The following is a 17,496-nucleotide window of genomic DNA, read 5'->3' on the forward strand; positions in this document are numbered from 1 at the left end:
TAAATGTTGAATTCTTTAACTTCCAGTAACTGCTCCTCTCTGCCTCTTCCATCTTTCTTTTCCTGATCTCACTGGTGCCCATCTTTCCCTCTTCCATCCTCTCTATCTGCCCATCACCTGCACATTCCTTCCACTGGTTCCCCTTCCCCTTCCTTCCCTCTATTCTATGGTCCACCATCCTCTCTTATCAGATTCCATCTTCTTCAACCCTTTGCCACTTCCACCTATCACTACCCAATTGCTTACACCATTCCCATTCCCTCCTCACCTACCTATCATTCCTACTCCTTTTCTTGATGCATCTATTACCTGTCAGCTCTTGCTCTATTCCACCCCCCCCCCCACACTTTTATATGTTCGCTATCTCCCCTCTTTTATCTGGTCCAGATGAGGTCTCAGCCCAAAACGTCAATTGTCATTTCCCTCCATAGATGTTGCCTCATTCACTGAGTTCCTTTACTTCTTTCCAATCTGTGTTGCTCGAGATTTCCAGCATTTGCTGTCTCTTATGCCTAATTAACAGTGAGCGCCACTTCCTTCTGATATCATGTAATTCCTTTGTTAAGTTTGCTGTAATGATATAGTTACAGACTCTGGCCAGTTGGTGGTGCTGGGGAATAGGTTTCTCAAGTCTCTCATTCTCTCACTTCCTCTTCTTTTATCACACTACAACCATAAAACCAGAGGCTGTTTACCCAACGAAGGCCTTTCAACTCAAATAATTACATCATTTTAATTTTGGGATGGTGATCTTCTGTACTCTGCCATACCTTTTTAAATTGAAACTGTAATAAACTTAAAGAAATCTAAAAGCAAAAAAGAAATTGCAGGTGCCAGAAGTCAAAAATAAAGATTGAATATTCAGCATGTCAGCACCTATGGAGAGTTAACAGAGTTTAACTATTCAGGTCATTGACCTTACATCAGTTCTGAAGAGTTAACTGTGTCTCTCCCGATACTTTCTGAGCTCCTGAATGTTTCAAGTATTTCCTGGCTTCAGTTGTAACTTTATTGTTTCACAATGCCAATTATTAAATTCTCTTCACAAGCTTCCCGAGTGTACAAAATCATTTAATTCTCAAAATAGTGTCCTCCTATCAAGGCCACACAATATCTTAGTTTGTAAAATTTTTCCCTTTAATCCCTCTGCTCCAGTGTAAAAACAATTTTGGTTCTTTTCAGCAAACTATGGTGAATACAGGATTCAGTTTAGTTATAATATGTTTAAAAACTGCAAGAATTCTGCGTACCTGGTTCAACTGCATAGACATCAAAGTCACTTATTCCTTCTCCTTTAAGAAATTCTTCATCAATTATAAAGTTCCCAGTAAACGACTTTGGCCTACAGAAAATGGCATAGGCAGCATCAGCTATTATCTCAGGCTTCCTGCACTGTTTGCTCACACCGGGTCCTCCCAGCATGTCCATCGCAGATGTTTGGATGGCTACAAGATGTCAAAAGAAATGTATTTTAATATATAATACTTAAAATTATTATATAAATTAACTTAAAGGTTCATTTTGTTGTTTGCTAGCACAGAACAAGATCATAATAAAAGCAGGCCATATGAGACAGAAGTTTTGTTTTCAAAAAAGGTACAGGATATCCAGAGCAAATTGCAGTGGCAACCAACTTGGGACATGCGATGGTTGCAGGGTTAGAGTCATAGTCAACACAGAAATGGGCCCCTCAGCCCACTGAGCGCACACCAACCATCATACGCCTTTCACACTAACCCTACCCAAATCCACTTTATTCTCCCCACATTCCCACGTCAACTCTTCCCAGGGTTTACCACTCCCCTACACACTGCGGACAACTTACTGATAGTGGGGCAAGTGGGCTGGTTCAAAACCATTGATCTTTACTGGTGCCCACACCAGTCTTTGGCGACTTTACTCAAAAGGTGCACAGACCTCAGGTGTGCTAACCCAGCATTCTTGTCAGTTGCAAATATGGGAAGGTCTGCACTGGAGGGAGTCAGTAGGGTTCACCCCAGTGCCCCAGTTAATATTTATTCCTCAAAAAAATCACTGAAACAAATCATATGGTTCGACAGTTCGCTGTGTTCAAACTAGCTACTGTACGTCCTTCCTACATTACAAACATAGTGCCACCTGAGAAGTACCGCTGAAAGATTGCGAAAGGAAAATCTAAACAATACTGATCAAGCGTAACAAGTAATCAAATAATGATGCTGCTAAATCTCCCAGGCTGATTAATGGCTCAAGGAAAGCAGGAAAGAAGTAGAGATGTTTGCTGATGATTACATGATGTTCTGTTCTGTTCATAACTCCTCAACAAAGAAGCAGCATATATCTACCAGTGGCAAAACCTAGACAAAAATTCAGGTGCAAACTGATAGCTGGCAAAACGTAATCATTGCACAGTGCCAGGCAATGATCATGTCCAACAAAAATATATCTAACCAACTACCAATGATATTCAAAGGGATTAACATCTCTAAGTCCCTGACCATGAATATTGTGAAGGTCACCATTGATCAGAAACCTCTCGGGACCAGCAACATACATACAGTGAACAACTTACCTCCTCATACCCAAACCCTTTCCACCACTTGCAAGGCCCAAGTGTGATGTAATACACATCAGTTGTCTAGATTACCACAGCTCCAACAACTTTCAAGACGATTAACATTATCCAGGACAAAGCAATCCATTCAACTGCTATTCCTTCTAGCATTGAGGAAACCACCACTTTGAGATTTCCCTCCAGGTCTCACAACATCCTCCAGAATCTTGTGTTTAGAAATATATTGTTGTTTCTTCATTGTCAATAGGTCTATATCCTAAAACCCTAATGTTACATGCAATCAATGTCAAATACATCTATGCAGAGATCTTCCAAAATATACTTTGATATATATTTAAGATATTACTTGATTTTTCTCTTGGACAGTCATTCATGTATGAAGACCATTTGCTTACATTCCAATTTGAAGTAACTGCCAGTGGGGTAGGAGGTGCTTGTTAGGTGCAGATGGTTGGACTATTTGAGAGGCAGAATGCACTGTTTATACTGGATTTCCCTTGAAGAGTGCACTCCCAAATGCTTCTTCTCTACTTGAGCAACCTGGATCAGGAATTACCACTGTTTGATGGGAATATCACGTTTCATCTGCCTTCTTCAGTTTCATACCATGACAGAGCTTAAAGCAGAACGATTTTCTCAGTAAATTGGCGTCGAGCAGCAAACAGCAGGGCTGTCGATCACAGACGGCTGCTTGTACTCAGTGCCTGAAGGGTGGCGATGTTGGCCTGGGAAAGTACACTGACAAAGTTTCATTTATTCTACCTATAGATCTGTAGAATTTTGCAGAGATAATATTGGTAGTACCTTCCCAGTGCTGTAAGTGGTCCACATCTCTGAAGCATACATCACAATAGGAATTACTGCTACCATAGGGTCTGTGCTGTATCTGATTGCCTTAATCTTTAAACATTCTTTTTCTCAGATGACTAAAGGCCTGCTGATAAACTAGAGATTGTGGTGAATTTCACCAAACTCTACTAAAGGTAGCTGTTGAAGTATGGAAAGTGCATCACATTTTCCTGGATCTTATCGTGAATGTTAACCGTAAAGGGGTATTGTGTAGTGGAGCAGTTTGGTGAAAGATCTTTGATTTGCTCAAGGCCCATTCTCTTGTAGACTTCGCTGAACAAATCAATGATTACTTTTACAGTATTTATATCACACACAAAATTCATCTTGTCATTCATCTTATTAAATATATTTGTGACATTCATTTTACCACAGCTCCCCTTATTTAACAAGAACAGAGATTTATATATAGAAACATGATTTAAATGACATATTTCCCTTATAGGTGATTTGATTCTCTTTAACAACGAATACCACTAAAAATGAGGAATATTTAACCTATCTCTTACTTCTTTTATATACATTCATTGATAAAATTACAAAAATGTGTCACTATTGGTCAGAAGTACAGTACTGTGCAAAACTGTTAAGCGCCCCCCCCCCTTTTTTCATATGGTTTCAGATGGTATGGCCTTCACATCATCAAGGCTGTCTGGGATTACCTGGAGAGACAGAAGCAAGCAAGACAGCCAAAGTCTGCAGAAGAAGCAAGATGCTTGGAACAACCACCCAGCTGATTTTCTTATAAATCTGCATGGCAGTGTACCTAAGAGAATTGATGCAGTTTAAAGACAAAGGCTGGTCACACCAAATATTGATTTGATTTAGTATTTTACTGTTTACTCCTTAAAGTAATTTTTTTATATTGAAAACTTTTCATTTCATTATTTTCAAAGCATTTTTGCTTTACAGAATTTTTTAACATGCCTATAACTTTTGACCAGTATTGTAAATTCAAATCACAATTGAAGGCGGAGCTTAGGAGGGATGATGGCGCCTAACGGCGATTCCTTTGTTTGCATCTTCGGAAACAGCTCTATTTCCATCTTTAATATCTTTATTTTTCCCTTTCAGGGTTCTTTTGAAGACTCTGACCTGGAGTTACACGCAGGCTTCGGTTCTTTGCAGGAATGGGACCCATTCTCGGGGTTCCATGACTGGCCGTTATTCAACATGCCAAGAGTTTGGCCTGAGAGTCTCGATCGCGTTTGGAAGCCTAAGATCTCAGGGCTCTGGAGATGGGCGGATCAAGGGTTGATCTCACGGCAGGAGACTCGTGTGTTGTTGGGGAGGCCGGAAAATCTTTCGCTGTGGGCCCGAAGGCCAAAGGTCTTTGTGATCTTTGGACACGGAGCTCCAGAAAAGTGACGAAACAGACTTTTAACATCATAAACAGCCGGTTGTTGTTAATGTCTCCCACTTGCTGTAAAAATGGGGGACACCTCCCTCTCCCTTGCCAGGGAGAGAGGGAACCTGTGGTTTGTCGAATGTCGGATGAAATGCGAAACTTTTTGGGTAACTTTGGTCTGTGTCTTTGCTATTGCTTAGCACACACTTGGGCTCAGTGACTGTACCAATGTGCTTTTTTTTGCTGGTGGGGGGAAGGGGGAGTCATTGCATCCTGCCGTTTATGCGCAGGAGGGGGGAGCTGCGGGGCGGGGATTTTGGGGTGCTCACGTTTAACTGTTCATTCTTTGGGGCACTTCTCTGTTTTCATGGATGCTTGAGAAGAAAAAGCATTTTCACGATGTATATTGTATACGTTTCTCTGACGTTAAATTCTACCTTTGAACCTTTGAAGTGCGACTTATTAAAAACTGTTAAAAGTCAGGTATTTAAAAAGGCTTCTAGAATCGGAATCAGGTTTGATTTCACTGACATATGTTGTGAAATTTGTTATTTTGGGACACTAGTACATTGCAATGCACAATAAGTTTCTTAAAAGCTATAAATTACATAAGAAATACATATTTTAAAATTAAGTAGTGCAGAAAGAGAATAAAAAAGAAATGGAATCTGAGCTGTGCCTAGCCACATGGTCATGGTGTAGAGAGATTAGAGCAGTGGGCTAAGCACATATCTTTGAGATGCGCCAGTGTTGATTGTCAGCAAGAAGCAGATGTTATTAGAGATCTGTAGTTACTGTGGTCTCCTGATGAGGAAGCCAAGGATCCAGTTGCAGAGGGGGATACAGAGACTCAGGCTTCGGCGCTTGTTGATTATTACTGGGGGTATGATGGTGTTGAATGCTGAGCTGTTACCAACAAACAGCAGCCCGACGTGGGTATTGCTATCGTGCAGGTGATCCAAGGCCAAGTGACGAGCCAGTGAGATTGCATCCACTGTAGACCTATTGTGACAATAGGCAAACTGCAGTTGGTCCAGGTTCTTTCTTAGTCAGAAGCTGATTCTGGCCATGACCAACCTCTCAAAGCACTTCATCACAGCAGATGTGAGTGCAACGAGGTGATAGTCACTAAGGCAGCTCACCCAGCTCTTCTTGGGCACTGGTATGATTGTGCTCCTTTTGAAGCAGAGGTGGGAACCTCTGATTGTAGCAGTGAGAGATAAAAGATGTCCTTGAACGCATCCGCCAGCTGGTTGGCACAGATTTTCACTACCCTACCAGGTACACCATCAGGACCCTTATGTCTTGCAAAGGTTCACCCTCTCAAAAGATCTTCTGTTTTCAGCCTTTGAGACAGAGATCGATGGGTCATCAGATACTGCCAAGATTTGTACAGATATAGTTTTATTCCCCCTTTCAGAACCAGAATCAGAATCAGGTTTATTATCACTGGCATGTGTCATGAAACCTGTTAACTTAGTAGCAGCAGTTCACTGCAATACACAATATAGAAGGAAAAATAATTAAATCTGTTACAGTATATGTATATTGGAGATTAAAAATTGTGCAAAAGCAGAATTAATATATATTAAAAAAGTGATGAAGTGTTCATGGGTTCAATGTTCATTTAGGAATCGGATGGCAGAGGAGAAGAAGCTGTTCCTGAATCGCTGAGTGTGTGCCTTCAGGCTTCTGTACCTCCTACCTGATGGTAACAGTGAGAAAAGGGCATGCCCTCGGTGCTGAGGGTCCTTAATAATAGATGCTTCCTTTCTGGAACACCGCTCCTTGAAGATGTCCTGGGTACTTTGCAGGCTAGTACCCAAGATGGCGCTAACTAGATTTACAACCTTCTGCAACTTCTTTCGGTCCTGTGCAGTAGCCCCTCCATACCAGACAGTGATGCAGCCTGTCAAAATGCTCTCCACAGTACATTTATAGACATTTCTGAGGGTATTTGTTGACATACCAAATCTCTTCAAAGTCCATTGAAGTATAGTTGCTGTCTTGCCTTCTTTATAGCTGAATTGATATACTGGGACCAGGTTAGGTCCTCAGAGATCTTGACACTCAGGAACTTGAAACTGCTCACTGTCTCCACTTCTGATCCCTCTATGAGGATTGGTACGTGTTTCTTCGTCTTACACTTCCTGAAGTCCACAATCAGCTCTTTCGTCTTACTGACATTCAGTGCCAGGTTGGTGCTGTGGCACCAATCCACTAGTTGGCATATCTCACTTCTGTATGCCCTCTCGTCTCCATCTGAGATTCTACCTACAATGGTCGTATCATCAGCAAATTTATAGATGGTATTTGAGCTGTGCCTAGCCACACAGTCATGGGTATATAGAGAGTAGAGCAGTGGGCTAAGCACACACCCCTGACATGCACCAGTGTTGATCATCAGCGAGGAGGAAATATTATCACCAATCCGCACAGATTGTGACCTTCCGGTTAGGAAGTCAAGGATCCAATTGCAGAGGGAGGTACAGAGGTTCAGGTTCTGTAACTTCTCAATCAGGATTGTGGGAATGATGATGTTAAATGCTAAGCTATAGTCGTTGAACAGCATCCTGACATAGGTGTTTGTATTGTCCCAGGTGGTCTCAGGCTGTGTGGAGAGCCATTGAAATTGCGTCTGCCACTGACCTACTGTTGTGATAGGCAAATTGCAGTGGGTTTTTTCAAAGTGGCAAATTTCTTTCTTTCTTTTTAAATCTTTTTATTGAATAAGTATACAAAAGGTAAGCCATATAAGCACTAATACACTGTTAGAATATAATAAAATTACAGGAGATATTAATACAAAAAAAGATACAAACAATGTAATTTAAACATAACATACTAAGGTAACATAATAGTATACTAATTTTTATATATATATCAATAGAGAAAACGAAAAAAAAAACCCCAAAAAAAACCACCGTGCAACTAACTAAAAGGAAAGCAAAGCAATGGGCTAACTTGGAACCAAGCAGAGTTAAAAAAAAAACTTAAAATCACGTCCTCAATCCCGACCTCCATTAAAAACAGTAAAAAAAAACAAGAAGGGTATATAAATATGGAGCAAAAAAAAGAGGAGAGAAAAAAAAATTACATTAAATGAAAATATTGAATAAAAGATCTCCAGGTCTGTTCAAATTTAAGTGAGGAATCATAAAGATTGCTTCTAATTTTCTCCAAGTTCAAGCATAATATCGTCTGAGAAAACCAAAAAAAGGTAGTTGGAGCATTAAGCTCTTTCCAATGTTGTAAGATACATGTTTTCGCCATTAAAGTAAGAAATGCAATCATTCTACGGGCTGAAGGAGAAAGATTACTGGAAATTTTAGGTAGTCCAAAGATAGCAGTAATAGGGTGAGGAGAGATATCTATATTCAATACCTTGGAGATAATATTAAAAATGTCTCTCCAAAAAGTTTCCAGAGCAGGACAAGACCAAAACATATGAGTTAAAAAGGCTATCTGCCCCGGACATCTATCACAAAAAGGATTAATATGAGAATAAAAGCGAGCTAATTTATCTTTGGACATATGTGCTCTATGAACAACTTTAAATTGAATTAGGGAATGTTTAGCACATATAGAGGAAGTATTGACTAATTGTAAAATCTGCCCCCAGTCATCCACTGAAATGATAGACCCCAATTCCTGTTCCCAATCTACCCTAATCTTATCAAATGGAGCTTTCCTAAGTTTCATAATAATATTATAAATCATAGCCGATGCACCTTTCTGACATGGATTAAGGTTAATTATAGTATCTAAAATGTATGTGGGAGGAAGCATAGGAAAAGAAGAAAGTATAGTACTTAGGAAATTTCTAACTTGTAGATATCTAAAAAAATGTATTCTTGATAAATTATATTTATTAGATAATTGTTCAAAAGACATAAGGGAACCATCTAAAAATAAATCCAAAAACCGTGAAATACCCTTAGTCTTCCAAATTTGAAAAGCACGATCCGTAAAAGAGGGAGGAAAAAATATATTACCTAAAATAGGAATCGCTAGCCCAAATTGGTTAAGATCAAAACACTTTCTGAATTGAAACCAAATACGTAAGGTATATTTAACTATTGGGTTAGGTACCTGTTTAAGGCGTTTCAAATCAAAAGGAAGAGAGGAACCTAAAATAGAGCCAAGTGGATAACCCTGAACAGATTGTAGTTCCAATGCTACCCATTTAGGAATAGATAGTATATCCTGGTCAAGTAACCAAAATTTCATATGTCGAATATTAATTGCCCAATAATAGAATCTAAAGTTAGGTAATGCTAAACCTCCATCTCTCTTAGCTTTCTGTAAATGTATTTTACCCAGCCTCGGGTTTTTATTTTGCCAAATAAATGAAGAAATTTTTGAGTCAACTTTATCAAAAAAAGATTTTGGGACAAAGATTGGTAATGCCTGAAATATATATAGAAATTTTGGCAAAAAAAACATCTTAAGTGCATTAATACGACCAATCAAAGTTAAATATAAAGGAAACCATTTAGATGAAAGTTGAATAATATGGTCAATTAAGGGTAAAAAGTTAATCTTAAATAAATCTTTGTATTTACAAGTAATTCAAAGTGGCAAATTTCAAAGTGTACATAAGAGATGTTGAGCTCATCTGTGAGTGAAACATCACAGCAAAAAGGCTTTTAAATTGATACTTCAACTCAAGTTTCACACTGGCCAATAGAGGCTCAACTGCTAAAGGTATAACTGCTAAAGCTTGTGGATAAATGAGAGGTTATCCACTTCAGTGGTAAGAACGGGAAGGCAGATCATTATCGAAATGGAGTCAAGTTAGGAAAAGGGGAAGCACAATGAGATCTAGGTGTTCTTGTACATCAGTCACCGAAAACAAGCATGCAAGTACAGCAGGCAGTGAAAAAAGCTAATGGCATGCTGGCCTTCATAACAAGGGGAATTGAGTATAAGAGCAAAGAGGTCCTTCTGCAGCTGTACAGGGCCCTGGTGAGACTACACCTGGAGTATTTTGTGCAGTTTTGGTCTCCAAATTTGAGGAAGGACATTCTTGCTATTGAGGGAGTGCAGTGTAGGTTCACAAGGTTAATTCCCGGGATGGCGGAACTGTCATAAGTCGAAAGATTGGAGCGACTGGGCTTGTATAGTATGGAATTTAGAAGGCTGAGAGGGGATCTTTTTGAAACATTATTTGAATATAATGAATATAATCTATTTGAAGATTATTAAGGGATTGGACACGCTGCAGGCTGGAAGCATGTTCCCACTGATGGGTGAGTCCAGAACCAGAGGCCACAGCTTAAGAATTAGGGGTAGGCCATTTAGAACAGAGTTGAGGAAAAACTTTTTCACTCAGAGGGTGGTGGATATATGAAATGCTCTGCCCCAGAAGGCTGTGGAGGCCAAGTCTCTGGATGCTTTCAAGAAAGAGATGGATAGAGCTCTTAAAGATAGCAGAATCAAAGGATATGGGGATAAGGCAGGAACTGGATGATCAGCCATGATCACAGTGAATGGCAGTGCTGGCTCGAAGGGCCGAATGGCCTACTCCTGCACCTATTGTCTATTGTCTATAACATAATCCTAATGCATGGATTAATAATCATGTGTCATTATTGAAGTCTATTTCCATACCAAAGCAAAAGAGGGTCAAAGTCAGTGACAGGTCCATAGGTGTCATCAATGCTAATTAATAACAATATTTTTCTTTCTCATTCATGTTAAAACAATTTCCTCATTTGCAAGAGTTATGACAATATACACTCTCAATTTACAATCAATATTAGGTCGATCTCACAATCATTTTAATTTCTCTGATACTTGAAAGCTGCAAATGGCAGGATGTACAATCAGTACTACGGCCCTTCAAAAATCCATTTCTGCCAGTTTACTGTGCTCAATCCCTTGCAAGCCACCTATGCATTTCAGCAATATCAGTAAGATCTGAAGAAGGTGAATGTGGCATGAACCTAAAACTCAATTATTCGCACACCTTAACACATGAGGTGGAGAAGACTTTAAAATTGCAATGCCTCATCAGAAATCAAATGCAGTGATAATTTGAATGGCACAAATTCCTCTGATTAAGAATATAACCTTTCTCATACATAATGGTTTCGACCAATTAGGGAAAGTTCACACCTGCATTGTAGATTTACCTTGGATGTGGTCCAAATATAGTCAAGTATTTATTTCCTTTCACAGCCCATCTATTAAAATAAATGGAGTCGAGATTTTTGTTTAATAAATTAACACAACCTCCTTGTCTTCAAAATAACTCAGCTAGTCAATGATCTACATGTTTCGGAACTTTCGACTGATTTTCTTTAGAAAGATGTTGTTTTGTTCTACACAGACCTGCTGTTGGAAAGAGCATGAAGTGGCATTTTACACTGAAGTTTGATGGGTCAAACTGTGCAATACTGTTTCTTACTCAGTGCCGTGAACTGAAGTATTTTTCTTAGGCTGACTACCGGAATCCATGTAATTTAACAAGACAAAGAAGATGGCTTCCAGATACCCACAGTCTGAGCGACTGAACAATTTGACAACTCTATTCAAGAGGTACGTTAGGGAATCATTTATCCTATGGAATCAAGATAAAAATACACATCTGTCAGTCAGTTGGTGGATCAGCTATGGTAGTTTAAGTGGATTTCCAAAAGGAAATTTCATCATTGCCAAACTCCGCTGAGTCAAATACTCTTCTTCCAAATCTTTCATACTTTCTAGTAACATAAATGTTAAAAGGGAAGAAATAGGTAGAAAATTCCATATTTTTAATCCACATATGGCAAGTGGTATCTCCGAACCTGGATAGCATGAGCCTAGGAGTGGAACTAGTTTTGTTATTTTTGTTTTCTGTTCTTGTCCTCAAAAGAACAGAAAACAGATATGGAGGCATGTTGACCTAACTTTACCAGTGTGACTTTAGTTCTTCCTGTGGACAATATACTTTTGTAGCCAGAGTAATGGTGGTGATCATCCTGTACAGATACATTTCTATTTAATAGCTGCAGCTCTACCCACCGGTGACAGCCAAGAACTGCTTTGTCATGCACCTTTGTACAGAATTTAAATGCTTCAACCAGCTCTTACCAATGCAAGATGTTGGATGGTTCGCATTCCACCTACTGACATGTAAATTTGAGCATTCTTTTGACTCAACTTCTTCAGAAGGTTTGAAGATAAGTAGAAATACATATTCAATACAATATACACAAAATGCTGGAGGAACTCAGCAGGTCACGCAACATCTATGGAAATGAATAAACAGTTGATGTTTCAGCCCAAGGCCCTTCTCCAGGATTGGAAAGGAAGGGGGAAGATTACAGAAAAAAAGGTGGGGGGGAGAGGGGAAGGAGGATAGCTAGAAGGTGATAGGTGAAGCCAGGTGGGTCGGAAAAATAAAGGGCTGGAGAGGAAAGTGGACCATAAGAAAAAAGAGAAAGAGGAGCAGGCCCAAGGTGAGGTGATAAGCAGTTGAGAGGAGGTAAAGAACCAAAGTGGGTATAGAAGAAGAGGGGAGGGGGAGGGAATTTTTTTTAACTGGAAGGAGAAATCGACGTTCATGCAATCAGGTTGGAGGCTTCTCAGACAGAATTTAAGGTGTTGCTCCTCCACCTGAGGATGGCCTCCTTGTGGCACAAGAGGCAGCCCTGGACCAACATGGCAGAATGGGAATTAAAATGAATGCCTGGCCACTGGGAAGTTCAATGTCTTGTATTTGATTAGCATTCCAGGATCCAAGGCTAGAGAAAGAAGAAAAGGATATTTTTCTTTCTAATACTGAAATGGTAGAAACTAATATTTCCTGCAACATAATAACCACCTCTGCTTCGAATGTGTCTCTTCCCAGCATGGCACCAATGTCAGGGGTATCTTTCTGAGGTAAATCCGTGCATAACATTGTCATGATGAAACAGTGGCTATGGCTAACTTACTGACATACTCTGACAGTGGTTGGCAACAATGTCACACAACCAGGTGGCATTTCAGATGCAGCTAAAGTGGGGATTTACGAAAGAGCATGACACTTCACATGCTCTGGATCTTTTCAATGATTTCAGGTTCCCTGGCCTCCATCACCTTATTTTACCTATGGATGTCCAGTCCCTACACACCTGCATCCGCAACCAGGAAGGCCTCAAAGCACTCCATTTCTTTCTGGACACCAGGCGGAACTTGTCCTCAAGCTAAATAATTTCTCCCTTGGCTCCTCCCACTTCTTTCAAACAAAGGGTGTAGCCCTAGGCACTTGCATGGTCCCAGCTATGCCTGCCTGTTTGTCGGCTATGTGGAACAGTCTATGTTCCAAGCCTACACTGGTGACCATCCCGCACTTTTCCTACGCTACATCGATGACTGCATTGATGCTGCTTCCTGCACCCATGCTGAACTTGTTGACTTCTACTTTGCCTCCAACTTCCAATCTGCCTTCAAATTTACCCGGTACATTTCCAACACCTCCCTCCCCTTTCTCGATCTCACTGTCTCTATCTCTGGAGACAGCTTATCCACCGGTCTATTATAAACCCATGGACTATACCTCTTCCCACCCTGTTACTTGTAAAATCAACATCCTTTTCCCTCAATTCCTCTGTCTCTACCGCATCTGCTCTCAGGATGAGGCTTTTCATTCTAAAGCGAAGGAGATGTTCTCCTTTTTCAAAGAAAGGGGCTTTCCTTCCTCTATTATCAACACTGCCCTCAACCGCATATCCTCCATCTCACACATGTCTGCTCTTACCCCATCCTCCCTTCACCCTACCAAGGATACGGTTCCTCTTGTCCTCATCTACCACCCCACCAGCCTCTGTGGCCAGCACATAATTCTCCGTAACTTCCACCACCTCCAATGGGATTCTACCACCAAACACATCTTTCCCTTTCCCCCACTTTCTGTAGGGATCACTCGCTACGCAACTCCCTTGTCCATTTGTCCCTCCCCTCTGATCTCCCTCCCGGAACTATCCTTGCAAGTGAAACAAGTGCACCAGATGCCTCTACACCCCCTCCCTCACTACCACTCAGGGCCCTGAACAGTTCTTCCAGATGAGGCGACAATTCACCTGTGAGTCTGTTGGGGTCATATACTGTGCTCGGTGCTCCTGGTGTGGCCTCGGGTATGTCGGTGGGTCCCGACATAGATTGGGAGTCCGCTTCGCTGAGCACCTACGCTTCGTCTGCCAGAAAAAGCGGGATCTCCCAATGGCCACCCATTTTAATTCCACTTCCCATTCCCATATATCTATCCACAGCCTCTTCCTCTGTAGTGATAAGGCCATTCTTAGGCTGGAGAAACAACACCTTATCTGCTGTTTGGGTAGCCTCCAACTTGATGGCATGAACATTGATTTCTCATACTTCCCGTAATTCCCCCCCCCCACACTTCTTCATCATTTCCCATCCCCTTTTCCCTCTCTTATCTTATCTCTTTGCCTGCCTATTGCCTCCCTCTGGTGCTCCTCCCCCTTTTCTTTCTTCCATGGCCTTCTCTTTCTTTCACCAATCAACCTCCCAGCTCTTTACTTCATCCCCTCCCCCCTTCAGGTTCCACCTATCACCTTGTGTTTCACCCTAACCCTCTTCCCCTCCCCCCCCCACCTTTTAAATCTACTTCTCAGCATTTTTTCTCTAGTCCTGCCGAAGGGCTTTGGCCCAAAACGTCGACTGTACTCTCTCCCATAGGCGCTGCTGAGTTCCTCCAGCATTGCGTGTGTTGCTTGGATTCCCCGTGTCTTCAAATTTTCTCTTGTTTGTGATTTATAAAAGTTGCGCTGACTACTGAGTCGTCTCATTTACCTAAATTACCTATTAACTTTTCAAGTGGATACAGCATGTTGTTGAAAATCTCGGAGCATAATGTATTGTAAGAATATTTGAAGAATAGCACATCAAAACTTTCTATTCACTGAAAGAATTTAGAATAGTGCATGAATTTTGTGCTTAAGTATTTACGTTAAGCAATGTACGACAAAGGCACACACAATCTCTCCAGTTATATTACGCTAGTCTTTCTGTGCAGTTTGAACCTTCACCCACCTGACCCTTCGACCAACCCTTCCAAATATCTTCTGACACCCCCCCCCACACTCACCAAATATTTATCCAGTTTTTTTCTATATGCATTCCAAGTATATGCTTGTGCAATAATGTAAGGCTCATCATTCAAGTACCATACTCAACAATACCTGATATCTACCTCAACACCTCTAGGAAGGGAGCAAAGTCTCAATTACAATAGCATTAAATATTCAAACATACAACCGTTAGTACAAAATAAATATTATCACCAGGTTAAAGAAAATCAAGGTACCCTTACCAGTTTTTGGCCACAAAGCATTAACTGCAATTTCTCCCTTGAATTCCTCGGCCATACCCAGAACACACATCGACATCCCATATTTAGCCATGGTATATGCTGAGAACAGAAATAAATTTTTAGATCATGAGCACTATAGTCTGCCTCTTCAGACTTCAGGAATAAGAAATACAAGCAATTTTTCCTATTTATTTCTAGATCAAACTGAAGATTTAAAGAATTATAGCACTGAAGGACATCATTTGACCTATTGTGTCTGCATCTGTGCTTTGAAGGTGCTAGCCAATTCCCCTTCACTGAGAACCCTACAGTTCTTTTCACTCATTGAAAGTGATTTTTGAATCAGCTATCACCAACTTTTCGGACAGTCCATACTGGACCTAGATAAAGCATTTGCTTAACAAAAAATAGCTTGTTGACTCTGATAAAATATTTTTAATATCAGTGGGAAAAATCGAAAAGCCCTCATGGTCTTAAACCACAAGATGAGCTCTCCCCTTAACCCCATCTGTTTCAATGACAACAATTCCAGTTTCTCAAGTCTCCCAGAAAAATACATGAACATCTCTTCTGCTCACCGCAGTGATTCTTGAACCATATTGGATTCATGTTGAGAGGAGGACTCAAATTCAGAATGTGCCCATTTTCACTCTTTTTCAGATAAGGAATGCACAATTTGGACCTAAGGCAGAGGAGAGAAGAGTCACGTACAATGCAAAATGCATAATCTAATTTGAATTAACATACTGGTTTTTCAACAGAAAACTGGGCATAAAATTTCAGCTTTTATGTTAACAATGACTCAGAAGAACCTTTACAAATGATTTTCGTGAGCCAACAAAGATATTTTTACCCTCATCTTGCACTTATATAGTATCCTTTTCAATTTCAGAGAATCCCAAAGCACTTGTTGACCAGTGAAGTGTGGATATTACCGTAATACAGAAAATGCAGCGGCAAATATTTTATGCTATGGAGAAGAATTATGACAGAATACACTGAAAACATCTCGAAGCACTTCTTTAATTAAAGACTAATTACAATGTTCATCAAAAGTTTTGACATCCGTTTTGCCCAACTTCCACCCAGCTTTGTTCAATCCTTCCAACTCCCTGGTGCCCCCCCCCCCACCCAACTTCATCATATATGTCTTCTACATATAATACAGGTCTTTCATGCAATCCCATGCTGCCTGAAAAATGAATGGATCTAATTCATATTAAAAGGAGGAAGTGATGGCTTGAGAGATGTCACAAAGGAGATTTACAAGGATGTTGCCAAGAGTGACAAGGGTGGACTCACTTTCAATAATATGGAGGATGTAGAGTAGAATTTTTATTGAGGCATATAAAATTCTGAGAGATTTTGATAGGCTGAATAGGAAAGGTCTATTTTATCCAGCAGCTACTGCAATAACAAGGTAATTAATTCAAAAGTAAATAGAGAATGATAACGGGGGAGTTCAGACAAAAAAAATCTTCCGACCAAAGACTGGTAGGTTTGAAGTGCTTCAAGTGGTGGTGGAGGCAGAAACTACTGTAGTATATATATATAGTATATATAATAGTTCCACTGAAAAGTCAGTTCCTGAAACATTGAATCTGTTTCTCTCTGCAGACACTGCTTGACATGTTGAGTATTTCCAGCATTGTTGTTACTTCGCATTTATTATAGTTCCTTGATGAGCAATAAAATGTCTTCAGGCAGTGATCAAGAAAGTGAGGAAGATCTAAATATCCTTTGTCAACAACATGTGGACAATGGGCTGAATGGCCTTATTCTGTACCATGAATTTCTACAATTCATAATGGAAGCTGTTGTTGAAGATTTCTGCTACCTGGGTTCCTCCCTTGATTGCTTAAAAAAGTCTTCTCCTTCAAAAAAAGAAGAGGTTATGTTTGTATAACTACCTACACCAAAGGGTGGAATTACTTGAAAATGCCATGCAGAACGGTTCTCCTGAGACCGTCCTCGGGTTCAAGTATGATTATGCGGGCAAGTGGAGTTAAACTCAGGGATGTTCCATTTCTTCAGGAATGTGTTTTCAACACATCTTTGAATCTTTCCCATCTGGGAATCTTCTTCCATGACTGAGCTTAGAATGGAGTGTCTGTTTTGAGAGTCTGATGCCAGGCATGTAAGCAATATGGTCTTCCCAAAGCAGCTAAATGAGTGAAGTTACTTCTTTATACTGAGAGGCTAAACCTCAGGGACGATGTTGACATCGATTTTGTTATCCTCCAGGTGAATTTGAAGGATTTAGCAAAGACAGTATAAGTGATATTTTTTATAGTGCCTTGCAACGATTGCTTTTGTAGTCCAATCTCAAAGGCATTTAAGAGGGTAGGGACCACAGCTACCCAATAACCCATGGCTCAGGTCAAATAACCTCTTCCTCAACTGAGCAAAGGTTGTGCTTCCATCACCAAAATGACACACATG

The 17,496-nt window shown here is 40.3% G+C and overlaps 1 protein-coding gene across 1 annotated transcript in view; it reads right to left on the bottom strand.

Moving 5' to 3' along the window:
* hsdl2 (hydroxysteroid dehydrogenase like 2) overlaps nt 1-17,496 on the bottom strand; it is a 164,622-nt gene that overhangs the window by 15,023 nt on the left and 132,103 nt on the right. The window contains exons 5-7 of the mRNA XM_063048957.1: nt 15,633-15,736; nt 15,055-15,153; nt 1,251-1,445 (exon numbers count right to left, since the gene is read on the bottom strand). Coding sequence (XP_062905027.1) covers nt 1,251-1,445; nt 15,055-15,153; nt 15,633-15,736 — 398 coding nt within the window. The remainder of the gene's footprint in view (nt 1-1,250; nt 1,446-15,054; nt 15,154-15,632; nt 15,737-17,496) is intronic.

This window comes from Mobula hypostoma, chromosome 5 (assembly GCF_963921235.1).
Source record: "Mobula hypostoma chromosome 5, sMobHyp1.1, whole genome shotgun sequence".
NCBI lineage: Eukaryota > Metazoa > Chordata > Chondrichthyes > Myliobatiformes > Myliobatidae > Mobula > Mobula hypostoma.